Source organism: Poecilia reticulata, chromosome 7, assembly GCF_904066995.2.
Source record: "Poecilia reticulata chromosome 7, P_reticulata-male-v2, whole genome shotgun sequence".
NCBI lineage: Eukaryota > Metazoa > Chordata > Actinopteri > Cyprinodontiformes > Poeciliidae > Poecilia > Poecilia reticulata.
This window is the reverse complement of record NC_088836.1, coordinates 19,112,280-19,127,084: the sequence shown is the minus strand read 5'-3', so window position 1 is coordinate 19,127,084 and position 14,805 is coordinate 19,112,280. Positions and strand designations below refer to the sequence as shown.

General features: G+C 42.3%; 2 protein-coding genes across 4 annotated transcripts in view; one reads left to right on the top strand and one right to left on the bottom strand.

The window, feature by feature from the left end:
• The first annotated feature begins 2 nt into the window (after positions 1–2).
• ddx20 (DEAD (Asp-Glu-Ala-Asp) box polypeptide 20) lies at positions 3–6,529 on the top strand. Its single transcript, XM_008413849.3, has 11 exons — positions 3–288; positions 576–670; positions 1,382–1,550; positions 1,653–1,767; positions 1,858–2,000; positions 2,094–2,232; positions 2,348–2,406; positions 3,516–3,598; positions 3,697–3,802; positions 5,071–5,172; positions 5,262–6,529. The coding sequence occupies exons 1-11, from the start codon at positions 93–95 to the stop codon at positions 6,347–6,349; spliced, it is 2,295 nt and encodes a 764-aa protein (XP_008412071.1). The 5' UTR covers positions 3–92; the 3' UTR covers positions 6,350–6,529.
• A 1,017-nt stretch (positions 6,530–7,546) lies between these two features.
• Positions 7,547–14,805, bottom strand: part of kcnd3 (potassium voltage-gated channel, Shal-related subfamily, member 3) — a 117,989-nt gene continuing 110,730 nt past the window's right edge. For 2 of the 3 annotated variants that reach the window (XM_008413846.3, XM_008413848.3), the window contains 4 exons: positions 14,278–14,310; positions 14,081–14,173; positions 12,948–13,210; positions 7,547–12,432 (listed from right to left, as the gene is read on the bottom strand). In XM_008413846.3, coding sequence (XP_008412068.1) covers positions 12,258–12,432; positions 12,948–13,210; positions 14,081–14,173; positions 14,278–14,310 — 564 coding nt within the window. In that variant the 3' untranslated portion in view covers positions 7,547–12,257. The remainder of the gene's footprint in view (positions 12,433–12,947; positions 13,211–14,080; positions 14,174–14,277; positions 14,311–14,805) is intronic. The other variant, XM_017305825.2, reaches the window with a different exon arrangement.

Genomic DNA, 14,805 nt, shown 5'->3' with positions numbered 1-14,805 from the left:
TATTATCCCTTCGCCGCGGCACTAGAGGGCGCTAAGTCAGTGCTCTCCCGGCGCGTTCAACTTGTTTGAATCACCGGTGGTAAACAGCAAACATGGCTGCCTCCATGAGGAGAGCAGCTCACGACATAGAAACGCGAAAGAGGACCGAAGATGTGCTTCTGGCGGAGGGGATTGACTTCGGCTCTCTGCTGTTGTCTCAGGCCGTGCTGGACGGACTGTCCTCCGCGGGGTTTCAGAAACCGTCCCCGATCCAGCTCAAGGCGATCCCGCTGGGCCGCTGCGGACTCGGTAGGCGTAGATTAGTGTCAGTCAGGGACTGTCTTGATGTGTGCGGATGATATTTGAGCATAAGAAACAGCACGTCTGAGCATGGTTGCAGTCCGAAATTATTCAGTCTGTAAAGATTATACAGAAGCTGCTTCAGAATAAAAAATGTCAACAGAGGAGCAAAGTCGCGCCTGCGATCAATAGATAGATAGATAGATAGATAGATAGATAGATAGATAGATATCGGTAGCTGCATCTGTTTTCGTATCCTGCATTGCATGAGATTTTTTTTGTTCACCTCGTTTCAGATTTGATTGTACAAGCCAAGTCTGGGACAGGAAAGACATGCGTGTTCGTCACCATCGCCCTAGACTCTCTTATTTTGGAGAATCCCTCCACTCAGGTGAGTGGAAATAATAAACTGGCACTCATGAGTGGAATACATAATTTCATATTTTTATGGATCGTTGGTTAAATCCACTCTATTGTTGCTCTAATTCAGTTCGGGTTATTCATATAGCATCAATTTACAAGATGTGATCTCGAAACACTTTACAAAAAATGTCAGTTCACTACAGTTGATTGCAATTTATCTTAGTTATTTAACTGTTCATTAAGTTTAGTTCATTATTCAAATTAGATATTTTTTTTTATGTAAGGAAACCTAGTCGCCTTGAAGCATTCACTCCTGAATGGGCATGTCCCTCATTCCGAGGATGCATGTAGCGACACTGGAGAGGAAATCTCCCGTTTACAGGAAGAAACCTCCAGCAGAACCTGGATCAGTGTGAACAGCCATTTGCCTCTGCCAGGACTGGCTGGGGTTTTGAGAATACACAGCATACACACAAAACAGGAAACAGAGGCACCGATCCAGGAGTAACAGACCATAGACAGATGGTTAGCGCTACACACTCTAACTTGAGGTCTCTTTTATCTGTTGACCATAAGCTGCTTATCACGTAAGAGAATAATTTTCAATAATCTGAAAGCCTGTCTAGTTCAAATGAACCTGCATTACTTTCTTCCAACCTTGTAAGCTCTTGTCTCACTGCATTGGATACATCCTCTTATTTATTTATTTTTTCCAACAATAATTTCTCTTCTCCTTTAGGTTCTCGTTTTGGCTCCGACACGTGAGATCGCCGTGCAGATCCACTCGGTGGTGATGGCCATCGGCTGCGCCATGGAGGGCCTGGAGTGTCATGTTTTCATCGGGGGGCGGCCTGTGAGCCAAGACAAAGCCCATCTGAAGAAGTGTCACATTGCCGTGGGCTCGCCTGGTAAGAGGCCTGAGGGAAGCTGATGGACATGATCTCCTTATGATGTTGTTTTTATGGTGATGTTCGTTTTTGATGATATTGTTTTTGGATCTGCTTTCTCAGGTCGGATCAAGCAGCTGATTGAGCTGGGCATGTTGTCCACCGGCAGCGTCAGGCTGTTTGTCCTGGACGAGGCAGACAAGCTGCTGGAGGAGGGCAGCTTCCAGGAGCAGATCAAGTCAGACCAGTTCAGCGCCGATTATTGCTAGAATTCAAATCCCGTTTCATAAATTGACCCGTCTCTGTGCTCTCTCTCTCTCTTTCTCAGCTGGATCTTCTCGTCCCTGCCTGTCAACAAGCAAATGCTTGCGCTCTCTGCCACCTACCCAGAATCCCTTGCTCAACACCTTACCCGCTACATGAACGAGCCCACTTTTGTTAGACTCAATCCGAGCGACATGGGCCTGAAAGGTAAGACGCTTTTAACAGTAAAGATCAGAAGAGTCTGACACTTGATATCAGCCGTTGCCTTTGAGATGAGGATGATCTGCTGTGTTCGCTCAGGTCTGAAGCAGTACTACAAGCTGCTGCCGTCTCATCCGCTGCCTCACAAAGTCTTTGAGGAGAAGGTGCAGCACCTGCTCGAGCTGTTCAGTAAAATCCCATTCAACCAAGCGTTGGTGTTTTCTAACCTCCACACCAGGTAACAACAGCTTTGATTTTCATATTCCTTCTTACATTTGCTATTGGATATCTTTATCACAATGAAGAAAGGAGACATCAAGATATATTTCTGACATGCTGGATTTCTCCCTCAGGGCTCAGCACCTGGCAGACATCCTGTCCTCCAAAGGCTTACCTGCAGTTTGTATTTCAGGTGAGGTTAAAACTGTGATATGAAATAAAATAAAGCAAAGGGGGAGAATATTATTAGCCGGAATTTGAAATTAGCAGCGCATATGCCCATTTGCATACGAGTCATTGTTTGGTCGAAGCAACCTGTGATTAAAAGGAACGGTTACGACTGAGGTCCAAACGAACGACCTGTGTTAATAAAAAAGGCAAAAAAAGATTTCTGTGTGTTTCCGAGCGCTGGAGTTACACAGTCTGTCAGAACTAATATTAAAAACTATTGTGTATAATCTGTATTTATTCCTTCTGTCTGAAGACCTTAATGTCACTTCATATTTTTGTTTGTTTAATAAATCTGCTCCAGTCCGCGGTTCAGTTTATTATCATAAAGACGCAGCAGCTGGGCAAATGAGAAATGCTTTTGGAAAGGAAAAACTGACATTAGCCTTAGCATTACTGTAGCTTTAGGTTTCACAGTACATACCTGTGAACTGTGGATGGACCATAGTGTACTAGTATATTATGAGAAAAATATTGTGATACTTCTGTAATAATATTGATACAGATTAAATTAAGGAGGTTCGGAAACTGTAACACATGTGAAGCCTGTGAAGTGCTTCAAATCCAGGTAAAAAAATATTTAACCAACGGAAAAAGAAAGTAAATCAAGTAAAAATTCAGGATTTCCATTTCATCTTCCCTTACCCAACAAATAACATGTTTAAGGTTTGATAAAAAAAAAGTAGAGCAATAAAATCAAATCTTTTCTACATTTAAAAATGTAGGAGTATTATTATTATTAATTTGGCATCAAGTTTTTTTAAACACCACCTCGTGGCCAGTAGTGCTGTTGTTGACTAAGACATCCGCCATTTGATGATTTCACAAGTTTCGACCACTTTCTCTCAAGAAGTCAACAGTTCAGTCAAAGTGGCTCTGACGTTTAAAACGACACACAGATGTCCCAAAAAGCACAGTTGTGCTCATCGGGCCACACAATTTACCGTCTTGGCAGGATAATCAAAAATATGCTTCTTCATCACATTGCTCATGTGATGAAAATCAATAAAAGTGGAAATAATAGATGTGATGTGAAGTAAAGTTGAGTTATGACACGTGTTCTGATCCATGCAGGTGGTTTGAGTCAGGACCAGAGGCTCGAGGCGATGTCCAAGCTGAAGCAGTATCAGTGCAGAGTTCTCATCTCCACCGACCTGGTGAGACGAGATGTTTTCCATGAGTCACTCTCCTCTTGGGTCTGCATGTGTGTGTTAGCTGAATAAATTCGATTCTGTCCTCCTTTCGTCTGAGGCAGACTTCCAGGGGAATAGATGCAGAGAAAGTGAACCTGGTGATCAACCTAGATGTGCCACAAGACTGGGAAACCTACATGCACCGAATCGGACGCGCCGGGCGGTTTGGTAGGTCTCCATTAATTAAAGGGGAACAGAAATATGTGCTGCTTGACCTTCAGCTATTATATTGGCCCAGGTGGCTGATGATGTTACAGTGAAAATGGCTGTTTGCCGAGAAGTTGCATCATTCTTGCAGCATCAACTCTGTGTGCTTCACATTTTTCAGGAAACTAATAGTCCTGTTGCAGACCTGCAGGATGGAAACGGAACAATTACAAAACATTGCAAACAAAAATTCCAAATGTTATATCCATCCATCCATCCATCCATCCATCCATCCATCCATCCATCCATCCATCCATCCATCCATCCATCCATCCATCCATCCATCCATCCATCCATCCATCCATCCATCCATCCATCCATCCATCCATCCATCCATCCATCCATCCATCCATCCATCCATCCATCCATCCATCCATCCATTCATTCATTCATCCATCCATCCATCCATCCATCCATTCATTCATTTTCTTTACACCCCTTGTCCCTTAGTGGGGTCGGGAGGGTTGCTGGTGCCTATCTCCAGCTAACGTTCTGGGCGAGAGGTGGGGTTAAACCCTGGATAGGTCGCCAATCTGTCCCAGTATATCTCATTATGATTTTGTGTAATAGATCAACACAAAGTAGTTGCAATAAAAATTAAAATATTGTATTAAGATACTTGCTGGTGGATTGAAGAGTGCTGTGTGAGGTTCCAGTGTTTTGGGTTTTATTTAGAGCTTTATTTGGAGTAATTGAACAAATGAATACAGATTTGTGAAACTTTTAAATTTTTTTTCTCCCACTTCGCAGTCGTCCTCTACTACGCGATCCAGTTTTCCACACAAAACCCCCAATAGAAACCATTAAAGTTTTTGTTAGACGTTAAGGAAAAGTGAAGATTTTCTTCATTCCTGCTTCATTTATTCACTAATCCAGATCTATAGCAAGTAACGTTGCTTTCTTTTTTTTGACAACGCAACATTTCGACTGAACCGCAAATTTTAATTTGCCCGACTCGCAGCACGGTTACCTCATTAAACATCGTTCTGGAGATTAGCATTGTTCCCCTCTGCATCAGCAGCTTTTGAACACCGGCCAAGTTCAAAGGGTTCTGGGTAATCTGCATCTGATTAGAATTACGTTGACCCAACCACGATGCTGCAAAGTGAAGCATTATTTAATCTTACCTTATATGCGCTGTCAGTGTCCCTCGTTGCACAACCTTCACTCGTTCTTTGACCCTCTCCTGCCTACATGGGATTCTCTTCATAATCTGCCTGTGATTGTAGGCACTCAGGGGATGGCCGTGACCTACTGCTGCCACGGGGAAGAGGAGAACAAGATGATGGCCATTGCTCAGAAGTGTGGCCTCAGTTTGTCTGCTTTACCTTGTGAGTCCTTAAGGAACTTCTCCTTACTTTGTAAGACTTTTAATTGAAAGCAGATCAAGTAAAGTGATTCTCGTCTGGTTTCACGACAGCCGCCTTGGAGCCTGGTTTGATGGATGAGCCGTGCGACTGGGACGTGTGCGCCGACGCTGCTGCTCCAGACACGATATCGCCGCTGATTTCCAGAACCGTAAAGAAAAAGCGTACAAAGGTCGAAGCTCCGGCGTCTGATGTCACCAGGGATGAAGCTGGAGAGTCCAGCAATCAGAGGCCAGATAAAACCCAAACAGCAACCCTGACACCACGGCATGAAGAAGAGGGTGAAAGGCAGGTGACTTCTATCGGGGTGAAGAGGCAGCAGCAGCAGCAGCATCGTCCTTCTGAAGTGGCGCCAACTCGTAAAGAGCTACAAGACGCCCTGCCAAAGATCCCGCCCCTCAGCTCATTCAAGACCAGCCGGTCAACATTTGTGACGTTGGAGGAGGCAGAGCTGGACTTCCACACCTTCATCACTGCAGGTTTGGGGAGGACAGTAGAGGTCATCAGGGAGTTCAGAGGCAGAGAGTCCGGAGATGAGACTAGCTACAATGAGCACATCACACTGCATGATGACGGGGCCGCGGCTTTGACCCAAAGCAGTAAATGGTTACAGTCACTTTCTGATTCCTCCAGCTCAGACGTTGGTGTCAGACCCGAAGGTTTGCACGAGACCACAGAAGCGGAGCAAAAGACAGTTTTTAAGCATGGCACTGGATCTGCATCTACCGTGCCCAAATCCTCTGCAGCCGGAGTCTACCAGCAGGAAACCTGCACAACAATCACGAGAGCTCCACCTGAGCCTCAGAGCAACGAGTCTGTAAGAAGGAAGCAAGCCAGTCAGAACACACCAGGGCAGAATCGCAGGGAGAAGTCCGCAAAAATAAAAGACAGCAGAAAGTTGGCAGAGAAGATTAAAAGAGAGCCGAAGAGGGAGACCGATGAAGAGGAGTGCATGGAGGCCGAGGAGGACTGGAGCTCTGAGGCGTACTGGAAAGCCTGCTATGAAGCCTGGAGCGACTACTACTCTGCTATGTCGGCTTTTCCAGAGCAGGGCTACCAGAGCTACTACAGCGTAGCTCACAACTGGATGGCCGCGTATCGCATGAATGCAGTCTACATGCAGGAACTCATGAAACACTAATTCAGCATTTCCAGTCATTTACGGTAGAAAATGTCGGCAATCAGTGACCGGACACAACAAGAAGGTTTGGGTTTGGGTCGAAATGATGCACTGCAATTCTGTATTCCTTAGTTAATTCATACCACATATGTGTGTTTTCAATTATTTTTTGGAATAAATTATCCCGAATAACTACAGTAATTCAAATCCCATTCTGTTCAGTCAGGTTTTTTGGTTTTTGACTTGAAGTCATTGTATCAGTGTGTGCTGTGATTGCATGGAGTTCACATCCAGAAGAAGTTTAACCCTTGGCGTACCGGAGCTCCTCTCCTTCCCATGATTTCAGGTCAGTTAACCTTTCTACCAATTCACCCAATCAGTGGTAGGTGATACAAAGAGCACATGAATACATAAACTGGAGGAAAACATGAGATAATTTCTTCACCTGAAGCATTTTCTGTTTTTAATTTAAGCAGAGGACTAAACAGTAACTGCGGCAGGATTTCTTAGAAATATGTGAAAGAGATGTCTGTAATGTCTTACCTAATCTGAGCTTTTGAAAATAATAAAAATAAATAAATAAAAAAAAAGCAAAGTTGCTTTTCAACGCATCCATAGCCTTAAAAAAAAATCTTAATCTGCATAAATCTAGTTTTCATGTCAATTTTCTGTCGGGCATCCACATCATCACTGACCCCTCGTGGTGAAGGTAAAAAGGATTTCCGTTTTTCTTTCTTTTTTTTTAATGAGACAGGATTGTTGAACTTCTAAAAGATCCTTGGGGTGTTGATGAAGAGGATAGCTGAAGATGCAGAGTCAAAAGTTCCCGCTGTTTGTCTCGGCCGCTGTGGACTTCCTGAAGCGCTCTGCAGACGCGCTGCTGCTTCTCTCTGTTCTGCTCTGTGGGAGAGAGAACGCCAGCTGTTGCTGTGCACCCGGCACCGTTCATCCATGAAGTTGTGTCAAAATGCTTTACAGTAAATATCGGCATGAGGTGCTTTAAAACAACTGCCTTTTCCTGTAAAACAGAGCAGAAGAAGCAAGAGTTTTGAGTTTTGGTTTGGATTTTTGACATGCAGCAAAGTTCTAGTTGTGACCTCTTGGATTCTCAATGTGATTCTTCCCCACTTCGTCCTTCTTTCACTTTGGGGATTTGGGTTATTTGCTTAAGCTACCTGAACAAGTGAGGGAGGCAAACTGGAAGAAATTTAGGAGCTCTAATTTAGAAATAATTATTTATTCTGACAGAAATAAATTGTAACTGAACATGTCATTTACACACCGAGTCAAGTACATAACAGTAAGACAGGGAGCATGCAGAGTGCTGTTTAGTTTCTGTTGTCCACTCTGCTCACAATCAAAGGTTTAAGGAAACATCGACAGTCTGGAGTCCAGCTGAGGCCGGCAGTGTCCCTGCTCCTTCATCAGCAGGGTCATCTCAGCAGGCCACTGCCTCCCTGCTGGACAACGACTTCCTCCACATAAAAGTCTTGTGATCTTGTCCTGGAATGTTTCTATGCAGTTGTACGCTGGACGTTGTAAAGAAGCCAATGCTCTTCACACAAAAGCGGGAAACATTAAACATGCTTTCTCACATGAATCAAACACAAGTTATCCCCTCTTAGTTTCATAGAGAGCAAATCTAGCAGTTTTTTTCAAGATGTTGGTGAACCTGAAGACGACTGAAGTCACTGTCATTACCCGATCTGAGTCATTACCAACAATGATTCACAAATGCTTTATCAACCATGCTGAGGGCTGTAGCTGCGAAATGTTCCGCCAATAAATTCTATAGTTGAACAGGAGTATATATTATAAATACCTCCACATTTATTGACCTCTCTTGTGAAAGTGATTAAAAGGAAAACTTTTTGCAGAAACCTAATCTTGGACTGAACGATTCAGAAAAATCCAACCGTCACCGAAATTACATTTAATTATTTAGCAAATAATTTTAGGTAAAATGACTGACACCACTTGCTGCCCCCCTCTGCAAAGAGGACAGCATTTGCTCTTTGATTTTAACCTATAATATTTCTCAAAGCTGGATCATACAGACAAGCAGATTTTTGATCAGTTCTCTCTGCACCATGCTGACCTATGTTCTCACCTAAAAGCTGAGACGTTAGTAGAAGGTAGTCTGGTCAGTCTGTATAGAATTAGCCAAATGCTTTTGGATAAGGACCCAATTTCAGATTTCTGACAGACAAATGTCCAGGTAAAGATCCTGTGATTCTTTCTCCTCCTTACTAAGAAGGATTCTATTCCCATTAGGAGAGAAACTGGCTCACAGCATCGTAGCTCCTCCTCTTGCACTTTTCCATGTATTTATTTGCCAAACCAAGCTGAAGTGTTTGCTGTTGAAAAGCTCAATCATGGGTTCATTTTAACTTAGCGTAATGTTCCAGCTGGCATGTAGGAATCTTCACCCAGGGCACTTGTGATGTAAGGACAGAAAAAGCTCAGATTTATTTAGCTCATATTTAGATTTGTGCTAGAGTGAAATTATGGCACTGCAGTCAAATATTAATTTATTCTCTTGCTTCTACATGTCTTCACCAGGAAAACCAATAAACATTTCACTTTAGACAAATTTTGCTCATCTGCACTGTGCATATGGGACTCAATTTGTGCAGCAACTCAAGTATGACCCAAAGTTTTGGCTGAACTCTCAGAGACCCTTCTCCTCCATCCAAAGAAACCACTTAAAAGTAATAGCCTATGCTTTGATGAAAACATTGATTACCACTCTGCACTTATGGAAAAGCAGAAAAAAAAAGCAGTGAAGCTCTGTCTTCTTGCCATTTCCTGCTAGTCACACACTTGGACTTATAGACAGGGTTAGAAGGTGAAGAAAAAACCCCACAGACTACAGGTTTTTGTGGCAGATATAGATGTTTTATCAGGCGTTTCACAGTTGGGACACAAGACAAGGTCATAAATAATATCCAACACATGACAAGTTACGCACAGCAGTAGTCTCAACAACAACAGGTGGCATAGGAGGGCAAAGCAAAGAGTAAGGGGGAGACTGAGCCTGGAGAGAGAGAAGAGTACGTAACGGAGACGGACACAACCACAAACCTATCTTTGTTGCTTGTAAATAAAAATGCGTCCCTTCGACATTTCCAGTGTGTCATATGCTTACATAGAATGTCAATCGGTGTCTATTGAAAGTAGAGCTGACGTAAAATAACCTGTTCTGAGAACGAGCAGCAGCAAATGAATCAAGTTTTTTTTTTTAAATCGCCCCAGCAGCAAAAACAGGGAGTTTTACTTCTGCCTCACCTGTTCTGCTCCATTCCAGTAGATTCTAAGCTTCTTAATGTGAAGTTAATTTCTTGATTGATTTATTATTTATTTTTTAAATATAACAAAAATGTTTTGTGTCTGTGCTTGTAATTTTCAATATGGCCATTTTGACTAAATGCAAATAGTGGATCTAGACGGTTATCTTTGTGCCCAAAGTTACCATACTCAGAGCAAGGTTAATATTAATAAGTACCAGAAGTAAAACACATTTTGGTGCAGTTTTGTAGAATAAGCTTTTTTGGGTTGTTACTCATCTCTGGAGGAGTTAGAACTGACGTAGAGCAGAAGAGACAAGTTGACCTAACGTTTCATAAAGTAATGTTCTAATACCACGCTGGGTGTTATTAAAGAGTTCACTTCTGCAGAAATAAAAACAATCTACAGGGGTGCAGATACTCCAGCAGTTCTAGTATTGCTTTTAAAAAGTCAGACATGAATCTGCTGCTTAGTGTATGTGCTCTTAATCACCATGTTTAAAGGGCAAATAGCAAAATTTTGAGTCGGAAAACCTAAAAATCATGAAAATCTGAATCATAACAAAATCACAGTTTTTTTTTTTTTTTTACCAGCTTTTTAAGTAGGTAAGACATTTCATAGCACAGATTAACCTTTGGGACCACACCTCTCTAAAAGGGCAATTATGTTTCACCTGGAACCTCAGAAAACAATTCCTTTCTTGACAAAAAAATCTCACATTTTATTAGAATATGTCAAATATAAGTGGAGTTGTTTAATGGAAACATAAATGAGTGAGCACTGTTTGCTCTTTGTTGCTTTGTAAGTGGGTAAAACTTGTTCAAGTAAATATGTAGAGAGGGCTGTTTTCTAATCACACACCAAAAGCAGTTTCTCTGTTTAAAGATGTTTTCCCCCAAGGCTATTGAAACAACTGAGATCTTGGCTTCAAGTGAACACGACAACAAAGATCTCTGACAGAGTTGGCGGCAGCTACAAGTGCAAACAAAATTGAAAAGGAGAAGTCAAAATATGATATGAGCCTTTAACCTGCAGAAGTGGGCGGTTAGTCTGCTGCAACTCTAGCTGGTGTTCCCTGTTGTAATGAACTCCTGACAGAGGTCTCATTGATTTGAAGACACAACTGACTGTATCGCTGCTGAAACCTACAAATTACATTCAGTATGGAAAAAGGCCAAAAGATGGTTCATCTAGTACTTTTTTTTTTTAATGTCCCTGCGGTCATTTTTACAACAGATTTGCCTACTGTAAAGTCTCCAGAAGATAAAGTGAAAAAGAAATCCTTTAAAACATCGAGGAGGACAAAAAGTACAAACACCAAGTTTGCTTACCACACAGATTACGTACATATACTCAACAACTCTGAAAAACGCTCGCTGAGTTTAGGGAAGAAAATAAAAAATGTCGACGGCTATAAAAACTACTGAAAGCATACTGTTGTTCACACAGATGTCAGGGATACAACAGGACAACAACAAGAGAGAGAAGGATGTAGAGAGGAGAGCAAGAACAAGAGGACAGACTCACTGCTTCTGCCAAACGATGGTCAAATATTACAAAATATTCTATTAACAATATTCACAAAGATCACAGGCTCAGGGCAGATTTTTGTCAGCAAATTCTCAGCAAATGCTTTGTGCTTTTCGTTGTGTAGATTTGAATTTAAAGTAAGTTTTTTTTTTTTTGCTTTGTTTGCAAAATAAATTGCGTTTTTTGAGGCCATTTGGGCTTTTGGAGCCAAAACAAATGGGTGGTGATTCAAAGTAAAAAAGAAAACAATACTTAGTGCTGCAAACTATGCACAAACTGAGTGAAACCCTTGCTGCTGAGAATTTTTTGACAGAAATATGTGCAAAGAACCCTTCGAAGTGGCAGCTAGTTATATACTATTATATACTGAGCCATAGATACTTCCAGAAGAACTGAAATACAAGTTTTCAATCAACCGAGAAACACACACACACACAAACACACGCAGACACACCTCCTTTCAGAAATGGAACAACTTACAATCTATCTTAAAGTTACAAACACTCATTCACAGTCACTGGTAATGCCATCACACGGACACCTACTGCTTTTTGGGTTTTTAAGAAATTACGCTAAAGTGGAATAATGTTTGACCTGAAAAGGAGGTTTGTAGACCAAAATGGCTGAAACGGGCAGTACTCTATTTCAAAGGCATTAATCAGAAAGGGGGGGTTATTTTTTTTATTTCCCTTTTTCTTTGAGTTGCCCTCATTCCCTCTTCTGTACTCCCTGTCTTAAACTCAAGCATGACTTATAAAAAGGTGCTTTTGTGCACAGTGACACACAACTAACTCTGGGAACTTACCTCTGACACTTAGAGGCACACAGTCCTCTTCCTAAATGATTCCCTATCCATCTGTCTTGTTCTTTTTACGCACACATTCACATACGAACACACTGCCGACCACTAACATGAAGATACTGCGCCTGAAGTCCATCCTCCATGTGTACAGGGGAGTCCGTGCCAATGCAACACTTCACCAGCAGGGGGCAGGCTCCACCAGGGCCAGAATCCGTCTCTGAAAGCCCTTTCCACCATAGTTAGTCCTTCTCGGTCTGCTTCTGTGAGTCTTTCTCTGTCTGTTGGTGCGGCGCTGCTGCAGTCTAGTCTTCACAGAGCAGACACCTTCACCACATTTTGCAGGGTGGGAGCGGCGGGCAGGTGAGCGTCGCCTTCCGGAGTCGTCACTGGCGGGGTGGGAATGCTGATGATTGCTGTTGTGATCTGGCTGCTCTGGCAGTTCAGAGGAGCTGGCTCATCTACGCGCATGTTTAAACTGGAGCGGCTGTGTGTGTGGGGGGGCGGAAAAAAACAGCAAATTGATTAGAACGATCCCAGGGAAATACTTTGACCCAAACCTCCTAACAGAACTGTTCTAACTGAGGAAGTTATGTGTGCCACTTTTCTTGCACACTCCTTTTCAGGTTTTCACCATGGATTTTTCTGGAGGGCTAAGATCAGGGAGAGGTGAAGGTCACGTCTCACTATCGACTTTGCTACTTAACTAATTTGGCAGCGTGTTTATAATCATTGTCCACTTGCAAAACCCATGTATGCCCAAATTTTAACTTCCTTGTGGATGTCTTGAGTTGTTGCTTCAAAATTTCAACATAAAATTCTTTGTTCATGGTGCGCAAATCATTAAAGCTCAAGGACACAAAACTGTCACCTTATTTAAAAGCCAAATCTGGATTCTGTTTATACTTGTCCTTGTTTGAACAGATTAAACATGGCATCTTCACACATGTGGATCAGTATAAGACAAGGTATAGTCAAGTCCTTTAGGAACTCTGACCTTACCTGGTACTTAGGGGCTGGATGTGGATGGTGCTGAGCTCCTGCAAGCCTTGTGGGTGTGTGTGAGTGTGTTTCAAAGGCTGCATGTGTGCTGGAGCGGTGGCGTTCGGTAAAGGGGTGTGGTGTTGCTTCTTGCTTCTCCGAGTGCAGCACGACCCTGTCACGCCGTCTTGGCTGGACAACGAAGGGCTTCGAGACGGATAGTTCTGCAGCCCCGCTTCCAGGTAACTCTGCTGATAATACTGCTCATCCACAAACTCGTGGTTCTACGGAGCAAAAGCAGGAAGAAAGCATCATCTATGTGTAAGGTCAAGGAGTTCTCTCACAATGAATACAATTGCTGTGATAGCCTGTTTTGTTGTCAGAATTATTTTAGTTTGTTTTTTTTTAAACTGTTGAACTCGATATCTTTGTAAAAACTGAGTATAACTTATTAAAAGATGAGTCCATGATGTAAACCAAGCAATTTAAACGAACTCTGCCATTTGTGATGAGAAAACTGGACAAATATTGAGATAGAATGATGCTAGGATGTTGCTGATGGGTTTTCTCTTAAGTTTGCTAAAAAAATAAACCTCTACAATTTAAAAGTCATTAAAGTTTTATGTTGCGTAAATGAGTCCAAACAGTTCAAAATCCATCACAAAAAGACCCCGAAATGCGACATGAGTGTATGCAAACTTCTGACTTGCGCTCGAAATGAAAACAAAACAGATTTTAAACAAATTAATTTTGTTTTTCAGTGAAGCCAACATAATTGTTTCCATGCTAATGTTTGCCCCCTACAAGATAAACACACAAAGAAATCATTCCTATTGATTACTGCGTGGTGTTTTTGTTTTCACAGATAAGGAAGGCTGTTAAATATGAGTCTGGGTCCTCATGGATCAGAGCATGCTAGAACAACTGCTTATCAAAAGCTAAATGAAGCGAATCAGAATGAAATGTACTGTACTGTGCAAAGAGTTCAGTTCTTATTAACTCAGCTGTGGTTTTACACTCAGCTTTTAGATGTATTTTTACAGACAGAACTGGTGGATTTTCGTGTGATGATGGGGAAAAAAAAAAAAAGACATTCATGACAGATAGAAGAAGACTGTACTCAGTTCCAGAAGCTCCAGCAGCCATGCACTCACTGTGGTTTTCTCCAGACAGTGCAGCAGATGGTGGTGCTGGCTCTCTATTAGAGAGGTAGATTTGCTCAAACGCTTCTCGTCCTCAGTGGAACCCTGGAATAGAAGAATTCACGCACAAACACGAAACGAACGTTAGGCTTCACTCTCTCTCTCTGGAAGTGATGTGGGAGGCGTGCCGCCGAATGCCGTCTCAGTACCTGATCTGAAAGGTTCATCTTGTATGGAAGTTGCTTTGAGTTGAAGAAGGAGACAAAAGGAGAACAAGACAGGTAGAGTTTTACTCGTGTTCACAGTTCGGCGCTGAGAAAAGACAGCCGTCAGCGTTTGCAGTCATGCCAGTCAGACAGAGAATGTTTACTATTCCAAACCCCAAGAGGAAAGTCTTCTAACATCTAGGGCACCAACCTGTGTGGGGAGGGTGGAACGTCTAGCATTTCTGGCACATAATAGTTACTCAGTATACAGTTCACATAAAATTTCCATTATGACATTTTGCCTACTTGTCTGTGTTCGCTAAAGGGAACTGTCTAATGACTTGTTTACCATATTCCTTATGCTTTATACCACTGAACTGACGCTTATGTGTTTACTTGCATAAAAAAAAAAAGTTTGCATGAAAAGTCGGTGGTACTTCCAACTCTGCAGATATTTGAAGGAAGTTCTGGTTAAAGCTAAGCTGAGACCTTAGAGCGAGAGACACTGATGAACAAGATGTGAGCAAATGT

Coding starts and splice junctions, on each gene's coding strand:
- ddx20 (XM_008413849.3), top strand. CDS start 93: ATGGCTGCCTCCATGAGGAGAGCAGCTCACGACATAGAAACGCGAAAG. Junction 1,551..1,652: donor CATTGCCGTGGGCTCGCCTG/GTAAGAGGCCTG, acceptor CTGCTTTCTCAG/GTCGGATCAAGCAGCTGATT. Junction 2,001..2,093: donor GAGCGACATGGGCCTGAAAG/GTAAGACGCTTT, acceptor GTGTTCGCTCAG/GTCTGAAGCAGTACTACAAG.